The sequence below is a fragment of the Chrysochloris asiatica genome, unplaced genomic scaffold (genome assembly GCF_000296735.1).
Source record: "Chrysochloris asiatica unplaced genomic scaffold, ChrAsi1.0 scaffold00265, whole genome shotgun sequence".
Taxonomy (NCBI): domain Eukaryota; kingdom Metazoa; phylum Chordata; class Mammalia; order Afrosoricida; family Chrysochloridae; genus Chrysochloris; species Chrysochloris asiatica.
In genome coordinates this window covers 1447974-1463885 of record NW_006408783.1, presented here as the reverse complement: position 1 = coordinate 1463885, position 15912 = coordinate 1447974, and the positions used below count along the sequence as shown (strand labels likewise).

General features: G+C 43.6%; 1 protein-coding gene and 1 pseudogene across 1 annotated transcript in view; both read right to left on the bottom strand.

Moving 5' to 3' along the window:
• Positions 1 to 523: 523 nt before the first annotated feature.
• Positions 524 to 7160, bottom strand: LOC102829400 (annotated as a pseudogene).
• A 3497-nt stretch (positions 7161 to 10657) lies between these two features.
• The window catches only part of TSNAX (translin-associated factor X), an 86480-nt gene continuing 81225 nt past the window's right edge, over positions 10658 to 15912 (bottom strand). The window contains exon 6 of the mRNA XM_006874167.1: positions 10658 to 11038. Coding sequence (XP_006874229.1) covers positions 10658 to 11038 — 381 coding nt within the window. The remainder of the gene's footprint in view (positions 11039 to 15912) is intronic.

Genomic DNA, 15912 nt, shown 5'->3' with positions numbered 1-15912 from the left:
ATGAAAGATTACCTACTCCCCCCTTTCTATAGTTGTGACAATCACAATTAATCCTGCTAACAATTAATCACATCTGACTCATAAAATCCTATCACTGTCATCCCCCACCCCTTTTCACCAGATTCACCTGGGAAAAAGGGAACCTATTCAGTGGGGATTCTATCTTACCTCCCTCATTCATCAATTAAGCACGCTCATGAAAGCTTGTAAGCCAGCCACTTCATGCCTTTGTAGCCCCCCCACCCCACCCCACCATTTTTGATAGCCAATCTCTGTATTTCTCATCCCTATCAAACCAGTACACTGAGAAAACAAACTTGTTCTTTGGTATGAAGAATCCTTCCATTCTGGCTGGAACTTTTAGTCATTTCATTCATAGGCAAAAGTCTACACTGCATTCATTGTTGTTGTGGTTAAGTACCGTGGCGTTGGTTCCGACTCATAGTGACCCTGCACAGGGTTTCCAACTCGGTAAATCTTTACGGGAGCAGAAAGCCCCATCTTTCTGTCCCCTACCTTCTCGTTATCTGCCTCCTTTTCCTTCTACCCCTTCTCCCTCATCCTTTCCCATTTCTTTATCCTTCTCTGCTTGCTCCTCCCCTACCTTCTCCTTGTCCACCTGCTCCTCCTTACTGTGCCCTAGAGTTCTCTCCAAACCTAGGCCAATGATGTCTAAGATAATGGGAGAGGTGTCCCCCTGTGATGCAGTGCTTCTTTGTTTTCAAGGACACTTCTGGTTTGGGATCTGGAATTGGGGTGGTGGTGAGCGATCCTGGGCTCGAACCTCTTCTGCGGGAGCATCACTGAACCAGGTGGTGGCAGCGAAAGTGCTCAACGGGAAGAAACAAGGAAGAGGTCTGTGAAGACCTCCTCCCTGGTGTAGACATGCAGGCAGTAGGTACAGCATATGAGTCACAATCTTGCTTTTGAATCTTTTCTCCACAGAGATTGAACTTGAGCTAGGATTGTCCTCAGATGGGGAGAGTGAGCTGAAGCGCTTGAGCTTTTGGCAGATCCTTACCTCCTCCTCATGTAGTTGATCCAGCAGGTTCTTCAGGTACTCTGGGCAGTCTTGCTAGGTGCCAGGATCAGACCAGCATATCCAGGAAACAAAAAGGAGGTTCTCTGGGGGAATGGCAAGCCACTGACAAATTGGTCGTGAAAAGCTATGAATTGTTCTCAGTCAAATGGAGGACACCGGGTCTGAAGTCAGAAGCCATCAACAATGGCTGAATGATGCTGTTCTCATAGCACGTGTTGCCCAAGACCAATCTTGCCCACATGTGATTTGATCATGAGCCAGCGGCAGAAGCAGCTTCCTAATAACATTTTCACTGGGAACAGGGAGGTCCTAGATGGCCTCCCTGATGGGCTCATACAAGATTGGGAACCAGAACACCATGCTGTGGACCAACTCTGCCAGCTACTCTAGGTACCTGGTCCCCAAGTTGAAATCTCCCTTGAGAAAAATGGAGGGAGGAATATCAGAAAGGAGCAGGTGAAAGGCCTTATGTGTGGAAAGTCAGGAACAAGTACTTGAGAACAGATACAGCAGCTTCCTGGACAAGGTGGTACAGTAGCTTGGAGAAAACCTCAATTTCGGCAAAGGAAACCTTGAACAAGACGCTGAACCCCTTCAGCAGTGGAAGGATCCACCTGTCAGTGTTCTTGCCCCGGGGCCGGGGCAGCCAGTTGATCATCCTGCTAATGGCAATCAGCATCTTGTAATTTGTCACACTGTCATTGCTGAGGTTCTGGACAATGTCATCCACGAACTCTTACATGAGTGTTACACCATGCTGGCTTCTCTGTGCAGGTGACTGTGAACATCTGCTTGAGGCAGAGAAGGACCTACCGAGGGCTGTGCTCACCACAGCTGTGCCAGGAGATCACTAATACCTGCCAGGCCTGTTCCAGGGACTTTACAGTGTCCTCTTCACCCTCGCCGGGCAGCAAGAGTGGCCACAGCAGTGCACGAGCAGCTGGTAGAAGAGCAGATGGTGTGGGCCATTTGGCATGCAGCACGGATGTCTCTGCACAGGATGCAGGTCCTGAACCCCAGGCATTCCAACACTGCAGCAGCACGAACCCTTCATCTGCTGCACGCCACTCTGGAAACATCACTCTGCATGTACCGTGGAACTCACCCAAGGCTTCGGGATGATGGTGACTGGCCACGTGGAGTGGCTGGCAGCTCACACAGCACACCCAGTGCAGTACATCGTGGGTGCCACCTATGTAGAAGCATGCACCCAGCACCAGCAGCGCCAGGCCCTGCTGTCGCTCCAGGGTGCATCGCACCAGTCCTTGCTTCTTGCTTGATGATGGGTAAGATGAAGTCATCACCGTCTCCAGGATCTTGTCCTTGGTGACTGTGTCACTCCTGAGGTGGGCAGGAGCTCGACCTAGAAGCTGCTGTCCAGAGTCTTGGCCAAGTGAGGCCTTGAAAAATAGGAGGTGTTCCAGGCCTGCCACCCATGAGATTGGGACAAGATGAAAAGAAAAGAAAAGAAAAGAAAAGACTAGGGTCATGAGTCCACTCGGGCCATCTGGGCACTTTCAGAGTCTGACTTAATCTAGGTTTAGTCACTGCCCCTTCCTCTGCTTAGCCCGCAGTGGTCACTGGACTGGCGGAGGGAGGCTTCAGCCATTCTAGTAGAAAAGTCTCAAGCAAAGCTTCCTGAGCCTGGCAGACCTGTTTCAGAGCCTACTCCAGGGTGGGGTCCAGGCTGGGCAGGGCTATCGAAGCCTCTGCTTCTTATTGCCCTCTGCCCCCGCCGGGATAGGGATACCCTTCGCCAGGTCCTAGACACAGAGATACTACTTCCATTGCAAAGTCCAATCTTTCCAGCTTGCTCCGCACAAGCCTGTACTCAAAATAGCCTCGCTCTGTGGCGGAACTCACCGCTAGCTACAAAGCAGTTCGCTTTGTCACTGTCATCCAGGCAGACATCCTAGGTACCCAGCTTTGGCAGGTGGATCATATTCCTTGATGTCCCGCACCTGCTCATGCAGAAAGTGGCTCTGTAGCCAGCTAGTGCCCTGCTCCAGGTGGAAGGTGTTGAGCCTTCTGCCTCAGTTGTCCATGTCCAGTCTCCTGATGTTACGGTGCTGGATGCGGTCCCACGCTGATTCTGCAGCCACTGCAGAAAGAAGGCAGCGACGTTCTTCAGGGCCACGAGGTGATGGTCAAATGGCACGCCATGGAACGTAGCCAGTGATTCCAGTTCTCCAAAGTTAGTAATGGGTCTGGTCTGTCCCTGGCAGTTGGCATCAGCATGAATTTGATGAACTGTCAAATACGTCACCCACAGTCAGAGCCCACAGATGGACATTTGATTGCTGTGTTGCTGAATACAAACCTCTTTGTCTCTAACCATGGACCATTCTCAGATGCTGCTCTAGAAGAATATGAAATATGATGTTGCTGGCTTTAAAGATGGAGAAGGGAGCCATGAATCAGGGAATGCAACAAACCTCTAGAAGTTGAAAAAGACAAGAAAATGGATTCTTCCAGAAGGAATGTAGCCTTGCTTGACCCCTTGATTTTAGCCCAGTGAGCACTATGTCAGACTTCTGATCTTTAGAACTACTAGAAAAGTGCTGCTATGATTTTAAACCCGGGGTGGGGAAGAAGGGCCGCAGCATGGAGGGACAGGGAGAAGCCGAGAGCCAGCCCCGCCCTCTTTCACTGCAGCTGTTGTTGTCAAGTGCTGTTGAGTCGGTTCTGACTCATAGCAACCCTGTATCGAGTTTCTGAGTTTGAACCACTGACCTTGCGGTCCAGTGCTTATCCTAGAGCGTACACCCAGACTCCAGCTGAGGGGATGGATACATCTGCCCCATGTGCCGGAAGCCACATTGTTGCTGCTTGCAACAATGCATTTGAGCTTACAGGTGTCACCTCAAAACGAGCTCGCTGAAGTGCTAGTGTCGTCAAGGAAGCATCAAGGGAAATTTTGAGTCACTTGACTTCGCAGAATTTGCTAAGCAGCAGCCATGGTTGTGCAAGCTGTTCAGGCAAGCATCTGGGCCCTCTGCTGTAAAGTACAGCCTGGCCACCCAGCTGCTTAGTGGAGGTTATCACTGGACGGTGCAGACTCCGTATTACAGAGGTTGCCAAGTCAGGGGCAATAGCTATGGGTGGTGGATTTTCCCTCCTTTTTGCAAACCATACTAGCTTGACTGGAAGCGAGTAGAGAAGGATCTCAAGTCAAGAAACAGCGGAAAGTCCATTGTTATTATGTGCTATTGAATTCCAACCCATAGCGACCATGTATAGGGTTTCCTTGGAACAGCTGGTGAGCTTCAACTACTGGCCCTGCAGTTCAAAGCGACTTTGGAGTCCAGCTCATTAACCAACAGTGCCATAGGTCAGCAAAACGTTATCTTTTCCTTACTTGCAAAATGAGTCACCATGGAGGATGTGTGTGTGGATCAAGTGCTGCTGCAAACTTTTGATTTGGAATAGAAGTAGAAAGCACCTAGATATCTATTTCTGTGCTTTGTGGACAGGAAGTAAGTACATTTGGCTTTAATCATTTTACAAAAAACATGTTGAGTCTTTCTTGCATATCTGGTAAGAATCCCACTAGGTTATTTATTTATTTTTTTTTCAAATATGTTAAGAGTCTATTGGGTAGGATTTTGTTGAGATTTTTTATCTCTGTTCATAAGGGATATTGGCCTACAGTTTTGTTTTGTTTTTTAGTGACAGCTCTGCCCAGTTTTGATATTGGAGTTATACTTCCTTCTTAAAACGAATTAGAAAGTATTTCATCCTTTCTATATTGACTATTTGAGTAAAACTGGTGTGACCTTTTTTTCCCTGAATGTTCAATAGAATTGTTTGCCTTGAATTTAGCTGACCCAGTAAATCCCAACATTCCAATAAACAACATTCTTACCAATGGAGAAAAGATTGCAGTTGACAAGGACTTCATTCTTCTTGGATCAACTATCAACACTCATGGAAGCAGCAGTCAAGAAATCAAACGACGTATTGCATTAGACAAATCTGCTGCACAAGAACTTTTTAAAGTGTTGAAGAGCAAAGATGTCAGCTTGAGGACTAAATTGTGCCTAACCCAAGCTATGGTAGTTTCAGTAACCTCAGATGCATGTGAAAGCTAGACAGTGAATAAGACCATAGAATTGATGCCTTTGAGTTATAGTGTTGGAGAATATTGAAAGTGCCATGGGCTGCCAAAAGAACCAATAGATCTGTGTTGGAAGAAGTTCAGCCACAGAGCTCCTTGGAGGCCAGGATGGCCAAACGTCGTCTCTGATACTTTGGACATATTGTCAGGAGGGAACAGTCGCTGGAGAAGGATATCATGTTTGGTATGGTGGAGGGTCAGAAAAAAGAGTAAGACCCCCAGCAAGATGGATTGACAAAGTGGCATTATCAATGAGCTCAAGTGTGGCAACAATTGTGAGGTTGGCCCAGGACTGGGCAGTGTTTCATTCTGTTATGCATAGGGTCGCTATGAGTTGGTACCGACTAGATGGCACCTAACAATAACAACAGAGGCCAGTTTTGATTGGGCCTTGTACTCTGGATTGTATTGGTATATCCTGAATTTATCTGCAGTTAAGATTCGTTTCAGAAAATCATCTACATTAACTCTGATCTTTGCTTAAAAGACTGATGGATGGATCAGCTTTTTGTGCAGGCTCTCTTTTTCTTTTTTGAAGGCACCCTGAGACTAAAACAAGATCTACTGAGAGAACTTGCCTCCAACCATCCATTGCTTGCAGAGACATAAATACATTTTATTTGGAATAAACTTATGCATGTATAAACTGGAATTCTAGTATTAACAGTTTTGACTTACCATCATAATACTCTAAATTCTTATTGTTCCATTCTCTCACTCAGCTTACTTTTTCATGTTCCACGTTATCACCATGCAGCAACAAACACTAACAATGAAAAGTTTAGTAACATGTTGTTGTTAAGTGCCGTGGAGTCTGTCTCGACTCACAGTAACCCATTCCGAGGAGCAGCTTGTGAGCTTGGAGTTCAAACGGCTTTGCAGTTTGGTGCATTAATCCATGGTGCTAGTAACACACAGTGAGAGAAAGCAGACCAGTAGTTGTCTGGGGATAGAGATAGTACTAACATGGATTATAGGGAACAAGGGAAATTTGGGGGTTAATGAAAGTATTTATCTTGATTATAGTTGCAGTTTCATGGGCATATAAATTTATCAAAACTGATCAATTATACACTTTGATTATGCATACTTTACAGTTTCTCAATTATACGCCAACGAAACTAGACAACCCCCCCCCAGATTTATCATGCCTTTAAGTCCTGGTTTGGTGGTGTAGGATCAGCACTGAACTGCTATATTCAGGGTTACTACCGACTTGGTGGCATTGAGTAACCACAGGAGTCTTGCTAAAATAGAGAGCTCACTGACATCCCCATGTCAGGGCTCTTCTCTTGCTACCCCACAGAACTGCACGTAGATCCCAGGGCAGAGACACACAGAGATGATAAATAAGCAAAGATGTGATACACATACACTTGAGTTTATTTGCTGTTACCATGAAATATGTAGGTCAGAGACACAGAAATGGAATTACAGCATACATGAAGCAGCTATGTGCTGCCTTGGATTTTTGCATGTCCATATCTGCTCCCACACCCCTCCAGATACATTTACAGTACAGACCATCCACTTTGAGAGTGCCCAGTTCCTCCATGCTCTCACTTGACTGCTACCCTTTATTCCTTGAACCCAGGCCTTTTCTGCCTCCCTAAACCAGGGTTGTTTTCCTCAATGTAACATTTCATTTTGAACAACTGTAAAGCTTTCCAGGAAGGTTGGAAGAACGGTACAAAGGCTCCACTTGCTACCCCACATGCCCCACTGGTTTGGGCTAGACTTGTGTACTCCCTTGAAGTGCACTCCACTCTGGCAGCGTCTGATCACAGACACAACCAGGGTCCCTTTTCTTAGAGAAAGTAGCTGTCTATTATTTCCACGTCAAGGCTTTAATGTCCCCAAACCCTCAGAGTGAACTAGCAGCAGGGTTCCCAAGACATATCCCAATCCCTGCAGCTCCTTGGCCCCCACCTCCACCTGGTTTCACTCACCCCACCAGCAGCCACGCAACCTTTCACCCTGGCACAGGGCAGTACCTGACATGGTGCCTCATTTCAGGAGCTGGTGGCTGAGTGATCAGGACAGGGTTATGCCAGCAAGGCTGCGGTAGCGGCAGCGCCAGCCAAGGCTGCCACACACAGCCACGTGCCCGGCACTTCCTCCTCTCCAGGGCCACCTCTCTCTGCCTCTTATGTACTTGACGCCCACAGGTACCCAGATGTGAGCAAAGTCACAATCAACTGCCAGTACTGGCCTGTGTCCAGTGTCGACAAGTCTCTGGCTCCGTCCAGCAGGTTCCCGTAAGGTTTTCATGTAGTAGGCTTACTGGGACTTAACCACAGAGTGCACAAGGACCACCTGTGCATAAAGTCGTGTTCACACAACGTCCAAAAATCACTTACTACCCTGTCTTACAGAGTGCATCATGGGTGTTAAGCGACACTATCAGTATACTGTTGCTAATATTGCTGAACCAGTGAAGAGGAGACAGCAGACATGTTGACCTTTTACCCTTAAACACATCCTAAGTTTAAGAGAAGCAACATTCTCTTCAGGAACCATGGAAAAGTATCTACCGCAGTCCAGGCCTCAATTCTGCCAAATATCCCAAAGATGTCCTTCACAGCAGTTTCTCTCCAATCCAGGGCACAGACTGTGTTCAGCTGCAGGAATTCCCTAAGTCTGCTTTTGATACCTCATTTTGAGTATTTTATTGAGTGTCACAATTCGACCCCTATTTCTCGACCACTTTCAGATGTCAGAGAGAACCTAGCCTGGGTAGGACTGAGGTCCAAGCACTGAAGAACTACCCATAATTGTGTTCATGAGGCAGGCATTCAGGCAGAGCAGTGGGATACTGAACAGTTTAAAATTAGGCACGGAGTGTGCGTGCAGGGTTGTAGCCTTTCACCGTGCTTGTTCACTCTGCATTCTGAGCAAAAGCGTTATATGAAGAAGAGTGTGGCATCAGGACTAGAGGAAGATTCATTAACAACTTGTGATATGTGCACATGACGTCGTCTTTTTACTTGCTCCAAACGAACAGGATTTGAAGCACTGACTGACAAAAATCATAGAATACAGCCTTCGGTATGGACTGCACCACAATGTAAAAAAAAAACAAATCCAAAAACTTCACTCCTGGACCAACAACGAACATCATGTTAAATAGAGAAAAGGCTAAAGTTGTCAAAGATTTCATTTGACTTGGACCCACAATCAATGTTCATGTCGCTGTGAGCACTAAGGTGACTTGAGCAAGCCATGGTATTTTCGCATATGCATGGTTGTTATGAGTCAGAACTGACTGTACGGCACCAAACAACAAGCATGGAGAAGCTGAGCAATGAGTAAGGAAGACCGGAGAAGAATCGATAAATTTGTATCATGGTGTTGGCACAGATTAGCAGAAGTATCATGGTCTGCCAGAACTAATCTGCTGGAAGAAGTACAGCCAGACTGCTCCTCGCAAGCAATGATGGCGAGACTTTGTCTCTTATACTTAGGACATATTGTCAGCAAGGGCTAGTTCCTGGAAAAGAACACCCTGTTTGGTAAAGCGTACGCTCAGCAACAAGTAAGACCCCATTGACATGGACTGGTAAGTAGTAGCAACAATACGTTCGAACATAAGGACACTCACTTGTGAGGATGGCGCAGGGCTGGGCAATGTTTTCTTCTGTTGTACGATGGGTCACTATGAGTAAAGAACCCACTCAACGGCACCTTACAACAACAACAACATCACTGAACTGCTGAATTAGACAATTTGTAAACCATCTCAAAGCAAGTCCTAGTCTATATTGTTGTTGTTGTTAAGTGACCCTGTATAGGGTTTCCTCAGAGTGGGTGATACGCTTGAACTGACAACCTGATGGGTTCAAACTGACTTTGCATTCCATGCATTAACCCACAGCGCCAAACCAGGACTCCAGGCTGTAAGAGGTATCCTGTTTTTATCAAAAATTTATAAAACACATTATTTCTCAATGTGATAAAAAATACACTTAACTTCTGTGTTTTCATATTTTATTTAAAAAACTTCAGTTTGAAACAGCTGAAAAACATCTGTCAATCCCATATCATTGTATTTTACCACTACAGATTTAATAACTTCAAGTCATAGAAAGAAACCACAATGCATAATGGGAGTTTACCTGGGAAACCCTATATAGAATTGCTAAGAAGCGGAACTGACTTGACAGCACATCCCCACCACCATCTTAGAATAAGAAAACAAAGGCTTAAAATAACAACAGCAACAAATAAACAAAAAGCCACTACCCTCAAAACAAAAAACTAACATTCAATCTAATTTAGTAGGCATATGTATGTTTTATTTTCTCTTTAGGTAGATGTTTTGAAAATTTTTCATTTCACAAAAGCAGTCCTTTGCAAAGAAAGCAAATTCTTCCAAAAATAAAATCTATTATCTAGATTTTCAAAACCCATAATACCAAAAGGAAGTGTCTGGTTACCAGCCAGGAGTATGATGCTCCAGTCAGTTACACATCACAGGCTCATCAGCTGGGGCCAGCTTTACTAGACAGATACTAGAGACCACTGTGTTACTGTCACTTGTGCTGACAACTGTCTTATTGCTGAACTGTACATGGTAAAAAAGTTTTCTTTGGTAACTTTTTATACTACCAATGAACACAAACAACTATAACATTTGAATTAACTTAGCATTTTCAAAAATCTCAACATTTCTGCACAATTAATTAAATGTAATTTCTAACAGATGCTAGAATAAGAAAGCCTCCAAACATGCCTAATGTAATATAATGACAAAAACTAAAAGCTAAATAATGTAAAAGCCTTTCAGTTCTGTTTCCAAGTATAATTCAGCGCAAACACCAGTGGACCCAAGTTAGATCAAGTCCTCATGTGACCTTTTGGGGTAAAGGACAGAAAACACGTGAAGCAGCTAATTATCCCTAGTAACCTGGCAATTTTTCTGGAGGCGGTGTCACATGAATTCCAATGGCTTAAAGTTAGCCAGAATATAATATGAATTCTTACTACAATATCTCATAAAACTGGTACTTACAGTAACAACTTATTAATGTTTAACTTCTTTTTTCATGAAATAAACCTGTTTTGGAAGCTTAGCACAATAATATCAAGAAATTTAAACAGGAAGCTCAAGTCAAGACGTACATTTAAGAATCCTTGTCAAGAAAACAAAGCCACCAATTTAAATTATATATGGCTCCCTTTAAATATGAGTACTCTGCAATTCAGACAGAGTAAATGAAAGCAAGTATGTTCAAAAGTGCAACTGGAAAACGTGTTTACCTCACAGAAATAATGAAGGTTAACCAGCAAAACGGCAAACAAAGCATTATATGCAAACTTGTTTCTGAGTAAGATATGAGAAATAATTCATTTAAGTAATTTATGTACAGCTTGTATACAATTTAAAATAAGTACAACTGAAAACGTCTATATAAATGAAATACTAGAATTAGTCTTACAAGTTAAAATGGTCTCTCTTAGGCATTCTCAAGAGAGTAATAATAACCAAGCCATGCTACTTAAGAAATGCCCTCTTCTTGATCAATCATTTCTGTTTTAACTGAAAACACATCTGCCAACATATGTTTTGGAATTTCGGAACCTCTGACTTTCAAGGCATAACAAGCATTCTCCACTTTGGCTAGACTTTGTTTCAAGGTGTACAGCTTCTTAGAAACCTCATAAGGCCCAGTGTTGCCAATAAATGAAAACCCATCATACACCTGACGTAAAAATTGGCTCACTTCAAAAGGGGTGTCAATGTCCCCGTTGCCCACACTGTTAATACACATGCGCATCAGTTCTCCAGTTAAGTCAGCCACTCCCAGAAGGTAATCGACAGGTGTGACTTTCAGGCTCCAGGTACCGAGCTGCTGCTTATCCTGCACATCGGAGGAGGGCTGGTGAAAACAAAACAAAACACACATGAAGAAAACACACTGTCAAAAGGAGAGCATTTATGCTAATCTTTCCTACACCAAATCATCTATTTTGCTTAATGACCACCTATTTGGATTGTTTACAAGAAAGCAAGTGCTGAATAAGAAGTGCAGCTAGCCGACTTTAAGATACTTTGTAAGTCTAACACTGTGTCATTACAAAGCATATTTACAACTTCATCTGCTATTTAAAAGTAAACTTCTTAGAAAAATATCCGTTATCTTCTCATTCCATTTTCTATTAACTTTTGAAGCCTCCTAGTAAAAAGGACCAGTGATCGTATGAATTTCGACAAACACACTTACTTAAATGACAAATAATGAAAAGTATGCCACATTTTTTTTTTTTTATCCATTCATGTTTTCCAAAGTCAGTTACGTAGTTCCTTGCTGGCTTCTTTTTTCTTTCCATAGTCAGCACTGACCAGCATAGTTCATTTATTACTTTTCACTATACTTTCCTCAAGACTTCCTACTCTTCCACAGCACCTGCCCAGCAAAATCACCGTCGATCAATCTCGAATCAATACTATCATCTTTTTTTGGTCCTTTATTTAGGTGGCTGAGCACTACTGCGTTAAAACAAAACAAAGCAAAAATCACAACTATAGGGAGTTTGTACCATTACAAATCCTTTTACTTAAAACAACTTTCTCCCTTAAAACACGATTCCAATGTTTTAGCCTCATATACAATCTCAAACCTCTTCACTCTCAACATTTTTGCCTAATTTTGATGAACTGGTCATCTGCCAGGGCACCTGGCAGAATGTCTCTCACTACCTTTATCCCTGTGCAAAAGCTTATTTCTATCCACATCCATCTTTACCTTCTATCCTCCAGTCTCAGATGATGAGTTGTCCCTCCTCTTGTCTGAGGTTAACTCCTCCAAATGACCTTGACCCATCTCCTCCCACCTCTTCCAGGGCCTTGCTTCATAAGATGTGTGCCCTTGGGCAAGCTACTTCATCTCTCTAAACCTGTTTCCTCATCTGTAAAATGGGACAATAGTACCCACCTCAGGTTTTGTTTTTTTTTAAAGGATTAAATGAGATAACATTTACTAAGTTCTAAGCATATTGCCTAATATCAAGTAAATACTCAATAAATGTTAGCTGTTGTCACCATTGCCATTATTTGTCAATGTCCGTATCAACTTTTATATGTCAGATTCTTTCTGAAAAAAAGTGATGCCTAAACGGACACTTCAAGACCCTCTGGGGTGAAGCTGCAATTATATTAGAGGCCACTGGAGGCAGAGAACACTGCAGACGTATGCAGGGGAATGTAATGCTACAGATTTGGGGAATTAGGTATTTCTTTTGAGTAAAGTTTAAATTACAAAATAGTCCAAGAAATAAAGTAGGGACCGAATGCCACTTTGATTTAGCGACTTGAACTTTATAGGTAAGGAAGAGACATTGAGACTTATGCAAGGAAATAACAGTCAAATTTAGGTTTTATTAAGATCAGTTTTGATGCTCTATATGTAATACATGAGTCCTAAGGAGCTCTGGTAGCATAGTGGTTATGAGTCAGGCTGCCAACCTCAAGGTCAGCAGTTCGAAACTACCAGGGGTTGCACAGGAGAAAGATGAGGCGTTCTGCTCCCATAAAGATTTACAGCCTCAGAAACCTTGTGTAGGGTCACTATGAGTTGGAACCGCCTCCATGGTACCTACAAACAACAACAATGTTGAAGTTCTTCAGAGACAATCTGGTACAATACCTTCATTGTTGTTGTTTTTGTTGTTGTCAGGTGCCATCGAGTCGGAACCGACTCATAGCGACCCCATGCACAGCAGAAAGAAACACTGTCCAATCCTGGGCCAATCTCACTACCACTGTCACACTTGATGCCATCAATGATGCCACCTGGCTGATCTGTATCGTTGGGGATCTTCCTCTCTTTCTCCGACACTCCATCTTACCCAGCATGACATCCTTCTCCAGCGACTATGCCCTCCTGACAACATGTCCAAAGTATGAGAGACGACGTTTAGCCATCTTGGCCTCTAAGGAGCACTCTGGCTGCACCTCTTCCAAAACAGATCTATTGGTTCTTTTGGCAGTCCATGGTACTTTTAGTATTTTCCTTCAACACCACAATTCAAAGGCATCAATTCTTCTACATCTTCCTTATTCACTGTCCAACCCTCGCATCCATATGAGGTTATTGAAAATACCATGGTTTGGATCAGGCGCACCTTAGTCCTCAAGCTGACATCCTTGCTCTTCAACACTTGGTCCAGTGGTGAGGATTTTTCTTTTCCTGACATTGAGATGCAATCCATACCAAAGGCTGTGTTCCTTGATCTTCATCAGTACATGTTTCAAGTCCCTTAACTTTCAGCAAGCAAGGTTGTATCATCTGCATATCACAGGTTGTTAATGAGTCTTCCTCCATTCCTGACGCCAAGTTCTTTTTCATAGAACCCAGCTTCTCGTATTATTTGCTCAGCAAACAGGTTGAATAAGTATGGTGAAAGAATACAACCCTGTCTCACACCTTTCCCAATTTTAAAACATTCAGTGTTCCCATGCTCTGTTCGAACAACTGCTTCTTGGTACAGATTTCTCAGAAGTACAATTAAGTGTTCTGGAATACTCATACTTCGCAATGTTGTCCATAGCTTGTCACGAGCCACACAATCGAAAGCCTTTGCGTAGTCAATAAAGCACAGGTAAACCATCTTTCTGATATTCTCTGCTTTCAGCCAAGATCCATCAGACATCAGCAATGATATCTCTCGTTCCACGGCCTCTTCTGAATCCAGCTTGAACCTCTGGAAGTTCTCTATCAATGTATGATTGTAGCCGTTTCTGTATTACCTTTAGCAAAACTTTACTCGCTTGAGGTATCAAAGAGATTGTCCGATGATTTCTGCATTCCGTTGGGTCACCTCTCTTTGGAATGGGCACAAATATGGATCTCTTCCAATCAGTCGGCCAGATAGTTGTCTTCCAAATTTCTTGGCAGAGATGAGCGAGTACCTCTTGTGCTGCCTCACTTTCTTGAAAGATTTCAATTTTTATTCCATCAATTCCTGGTGCCTTGTTCTTTGCCAATTCCTCCAATGCACTTTGGACTTCCTCCCTGAGTATCATTGGCTCTTGTTCATATGGTACCTCTTGAAATGGTTGAACATTAACCATTTCCTTTTGGTACAATGACTCTGAGTATTCCTTCCATCTTTTCTTGATGCATTCTGCATCATTCAATAATTTGCCCAGAGAATCTTTCAATAACAAAAGTCGAGGCTTGAATTTTTTCTTCAGTTCCCCCAGCTTGAGAAATGCTGACCGTGTTCTTTCTTTTTTGGTTTTCTAATTCCAAATCTTTGCACATTTTATTATAGTATTTGGTTTTATCTTCTCCAGATGATCTTTGAAATTTTCTGTTCAGCTCTTGGATCTCTTCAATTCTTCCATTCTATATTCTCTCTAGCATCTCTACACTGGAAAGCAAGCTTCAGAGTCTCTTCTGACATTCATTTTGACCTTTTCCTTCTTTCTTGTCTTCTTAATGACTTTTTATTCTCTTCACATATGTTCTTGATCGTTGCAGATTGCAGGTATTGGGGTGTTGAGGACCAGTGTCATGGACGAAAATCCAGCATGTGGCTGCACTCAGACTTGCTGGCCAGAGACCCTGTGGGCTCAAGGAAGTAACCTCCGGACGTTCCGGGTTCATTGGCTTTTATGAACTCACTGTGGGGCTAGCTCTGTATAATTCTCTTTAGTCCTATTAATTCCTGCTCTGCTTTGAACCCCTGTAACTGTAGCCTCTGAGAAAATGGTTTCCTAATGTGCCTCTCTCAATGTCTCCACTGTATTGGCAGTGCTTAAGGTGTTCTGGGAACAAATCTCTCTGAGGAACAGACTCTGGCCACTGGGCACGCTCGTCCAAACTGTTCTTTATCAAATTATTTAGTTATGTTTGATATTAACTTAATACATGAGCCCTTGATACCCATGGACAAATATTAAACAACAAACTGCTCCTAAAGCCGAAGCTGGGAAGTTCCAAGGGCAAGTTTCTCCCAAGGAATTAACTCAGAAGTAGATTGGCGACTTCTGGGGTTTTATCTAAAGAACAATAGGTGGCTGCCTTCTCTGTTCGACCCCAGGTGCAAACTCTGCAGCTAGGTGTCTTGCTTCCTCCTGCAAAACATGGCCAGGCAGCAGACACAGCGGGACTCCTCTCAATCCTTTTCACCTTCCCCCATCCGAGATTAGGTGCTATAGGTATGTTAATTAGGCTTGAGAAACCGAGTTGCTGCCCTGGGATTCGAACCTGAAAAGTACCATATAATAAATTTGCTTGAATTTCTGGAAAATTAAGGAGGTTAGATTATCAAGACAATTTGTGATGTATGTTCTAGAATTTGATTCCTGTAAATCATTGTGTCCTGTGTTGAACGATTAATCACATTTCACTTCTGTACCCCGTCTTAATAAGCCCCACCTTCCTTTGTGTAAAGCTCCTCCCCGAAATAAAACTGGGCGCAGACCGAAGCCCGCATGCGTTACGACTGGCATGCGAGGCATTACAGCTGGCAAGGCATGCGTTAAGGTTTGCAAGGCGGTGCTTTACTGCCTGCAGGGGCCACGATGCCGGTAGTCCAGGGTCCGCCCGCCAGTGTCGCATCCACTCTGGTTTCGGGGTGTTTCGTGTTCTCTCTTTTTGTGCCTTTGTGTGTATTCTTTCTCTATCTCTGTCGCCACCAGATCTCCCAACTTCATGAACTGAACCCCTTTGTCGAGGCCGGTCCTCGACACTTGATGTCATCCCACAACTCTTCTGGTTTTCAGTCTTTAGTGTTTAATGTATCA